This window comes from Emiliania huxleyi (genome assembly GCF_000372725.1).
Source record: "Emiliania huxleyi CCMP1516 unplaced genomic scaffold EMIHUscaffold_69, whole genome shotgun sequence".
NCBI classification, from domain to species: Eukaryota; Haptophyta; order Isochrysidales; family Noelaerhabdaceae; genus Emiliania; species Emiliania huxleyi.
The window spans coordinates 70545-74251 of NW_005196830.1; the positions used below are offsets into that span (position 1 = coordinate 70545).

At 65.9% G+C, this 3707-nt stretch overlaps 1 protein-coding gene across 1 annotated transcript; it reads right to left on the reverse strand.

Annotated features, from left to right (window-relative positions):
• Window positions 1-2711: 2711 nt before the first annotated feature.
• EMIHUDRAFT_55028 (hypothetical protein) lies at window positions 2712-3351 on the reverse strand (the record flags this gene model as incomplete). The annotated part of the gene is made up of 2 exons (XM_005762120.1): window positions 2712-2746; window positions 2820-3351. Coding segments are annotated over 2 exons (567 nt in total), but the record flags the coding sequence as incomplete, so codon positions are not given.
• Between the last annotated feature and the right edge of the window lie 356 nt (window positions 3352-3707).

The following is a 3707-nucleotide window of genomic DNA, read 5'->3' on the forward strand; positions in this document are numbered from 1 at the left end:
GAGAGACTCGAGGAGCGCTGCCTCGGCCGCTGGCGCGAGCTTCGGGTTGTCGCCGTGGCGCATCATCGCGCTGTACAACACGCGCCGAGTCAGCCAGTACTGTGAGGACACCTAAATTCTTTTTTTTCGCTCACTGCCTAGCTGTGGCGTCCTTGCAGCTGCTGCGAGCGCATCGCGGTCAGACACCGCCGGCTGCTGAATGGCGCTCGATGCCGCAGCTGCGGACGGAGTGGTGGCTGTGTCGGCATTGCAAGGACGCTGTCAACCACCAGCACCACAACTCGGCCACAACCTGCAGCAGATGTGCGTCGAGCGTCAGGGAGATGACGCCATCATATGCAGGGCCCTTTCAACCAACGCACAGCGCACCGCGTATGGTCGGAGGCTGAAAATACGTCACGTCACGTGAAACCCCGCTGCTGGGACCCGGACGCCAGCACACACCCGCTAAGTGTGCAGGTACGAGAGCAGCTTATCGCCCTGGCTGTTGCGCAGCAGACGCTGGGCAGCGCTGGCCAGCGCCATCCTTGCCCAGCTTGCGAGCTTTCAGCCTGGGTCGAAGCGGCTGGAGGCTGCTTTGAGCCCTGTTCACGCGCGCGCGAGACGTGCAGACAGGGTTGCCAGGTCCCAGGTGAGAGCGAATGGCGCGGTTCACGCTTCGCACAACAGAGAGAGAGAGATGCGCTCTGCATGGTGGGATAAGTTGTTTGCGTTTATGTGAATGAGCTTGCCTGCGGCAAGGGCGGTCGAGTGCACGGAGCTAAGTGCCTCGCCGTCCTCGCAGGAGTCGCGTAGGCGGCTCCTGTGGTGTTCTGGCCCTGCTCGTCGCCGTGGCCCAGCTTGCCATAGTCTCCACCGCCCCAGCTCCAGACGGCGCCGTCGGCGGTGAGGGCGAGGCTGTGGTGCTGTGCAGCCGACATAGCGACCACGCGTTGGTCAGCAAAGGCCTCGAAATTCTTCGGCAGCAGCCGGCTCTGCTGGTTGCCGTGGCCCAACATGCCATTGGCTCCCAAGCCCCAGCTCCAGACAGCACCGCTGGCAGTGATGGCGATGCTGTGATCGTGTCCTGCCGAGACAGCGACGACGCGCTGCTCTGCCAAGGCCTCGACACCTTCTTGGGCAGCAGCTGGTGCTGCTCGACGCCGTGGCCCAACCGGCCGTTTTGTATCCATAGCCCCAGCTCCAAACGGCGCCGTCGGCGGCGAGGGCGAGGCTGTGGAAATCTCCAGCCGACACGCTCACGACGCGCTCTCCCAGCGTCGACGGGAGCCAGGTCGGCTTGTTCAGCCGCCTCACGCCCTCGCCGTGCCCGAGCAGCGCTGGATTTCAGTCCGGCGCCCTGCCGCACGTCGAGAGCCTCCCCTCGCCGTCGATGAAGACGCTGTGGAACATGCCTGCCGCCACTCTCGCCGGCGGGTTGGACTCGCGCAGCAGCGCCGAATAGCACAGCCACCGCACGGCGCAGCTCTCGCCCTCTGGCTGCGCTGGCAGCTCGAAGCCGCGCTCTTGCGCCCGCAAGCGGATGCCCTCTACCGCAAGCGAGGCGTGAAAGAGCAGCAAGACGGCCGCGGCGCGAGCGATGTCGACGCGGGGTCGCAGCGAGAGACGACGCGCACGAGGAGGTCGGTGGGGAGGTCGAGGAGGCTGGCGGGCGGCGGCGTGTCTGGCGAGGGAGCGGCGGCGGCGGCGGGGGCGAGGCGGCGCGAGCGGCGGCGCGGGGCAGATGGCGCGCACTGGCACTAACACAGGTACACTACGGGAGCCGCCTGGCACTCCTGCGAGGACGGCGAGGCACTTAGCTCCGTGCACTCGACCGCCCTCGCCGCAGGCAAGCTCAGGGGGGAGCGAGTCGATTGAGCGAGTTGCGAGGACTCTCGGTGTGCGCGTGAGGGTGTTCGCGCTGTTCCTGCGGGGGGTGCGCTCTCACGCATGAGGACACAAAATGTCGCGGTCAATCAATGTGGACAATGCACATACACATCGCTCCAGGGGAGCACACATGTGCATGTGCATGTGCATGTTGTCACATGCACATGCACATGCACATGTGTGCGCGCGTGGGGGGCGCCTGCGCGCAGCGCGGGCCCCCCGCGCCGCGGCGCCCGCGCTCTGCCGCGTGCCGGCCCGCTGCGCGCTGGCCGGCTGGCCGCTCTCGTGCGTCGTGGCGCGGCGCGGCGCGCGGGTAAAAAGCCGTAAAATGCTGATGTGTGTAGCAATGGCGAGTCGATCATGTGGCTGGCGCCGCCCCGGGCCTCCCCTGGAGCGAGGCCGCTTTCCAGCTGGAGGAACGCGCACACCTCGATATATACTTGAAAAATCGCGCTAGCCGTTTAGCGGCGAGCGGGCCGCCTCGCCGCTCTCGGCTGCGTGCAGCCACTTTCCAAGCCTGCGGTTGATCGGCGGCGGCACCAGCAGCAGCGGGCTCGGCACCGCCCTCGTGTACTTGATCCACGCCTCGCCCTTGCTCCCGCGCTGCCGATCCTCCATGAGCTTGATGGACACACACACAAAGAGGAAGGTCATTGAGACCGGCCTACACACTCGGCACCCCTCGCGTCATCTCGGGAAATCTCGTGTCCGAAGAGGGTGGCCATTGGAGCTGACCCGACGACGACCCAACCCGGAGCCGCCGCCGGCACGCCTACATGTAGGGCGAGGCAGTGGGGAGCTGAGGGTTTGGTCGTGCGTGGGTCGAGCGCTGCGGGCTCGCCCAAGAGGTAGAGGCCCCACCACCAGGTCAGCTCACCTACACGACATGCACCGGTGTACCAGTGACGGAGACGCCCACCAGGCTGCAGCCCACCCGAAGCTGCAAAGACCCAGGTAGTTTGGGTGGCGCGACCACATCCAGAGCCCGCGGTCGATGACCGTCGCGTCGGTGCGGTGCTCCCTGCGCGCGGCGACGAAGGCGTCCATCTGCAGGTCGGACGCGGCCTCGAGGAGCACGGCGCCGAAGCAGACGGCAGCGCCCGCGGCGTCGGTGGCGGTGAGCGGCTCTGGCGCGCACAGGACGCCGTACAGGGACAAGCAGGCGCTGAAGAGGAAGGCTGCTTGACCGAGGAAGACGGAGAAGAGCGAGGCCCACCAAAAGTGGCGGCCAAAAGTTCGGCGCATGTCCGAGTACCGCCAGTCCTCGTGCCCCACGCCGCCACGCGACACGAAGTTGTGCGTCAGCCGGAAGCCCCACGTTGCGACCAGCGTGCACCCGACGATCCTCCGCTCGCACACGCCGGTTTCAGGCTCGCGGACAATGATGAGCAGGCAGAGCAGTGGCGGGAAGCACGACCAGATGAAGTCGACCGGCCACGTCTTGCCGAGGCCGAGAGACGCCAGCCAGAACGCAAGGTTGATGCCGCCGAGGGTGATGGCGTCCTGCTCCAAGCCGTGGTCGGTTGGGCTCGTCATCGTGGCTCCCGATTGATAGGAAGGCGAAACACACAGTGACCAACGGTTTGTTTGCCGCCCGACTTTTTGCGCACGCTGGCGTTGGCCGAGTTTTCGGGGACACCAGCGCGGTCTCGCTCCCGTGCAGCTTGCGAGCCGGCGCGACAAAAGTTCTTTATGTGGGAAAATAGAGCCGATTTGGGTTGTTCTCGAATGCCGGTTCTTCCTCGATGTGCATCTTCATCGGCGATCTGTATCTGTATCTTGATCTTGATCTTCGATCGTCGGCGGTCTCGCGACGGCGGCGCCCACAGCCGCCGAGC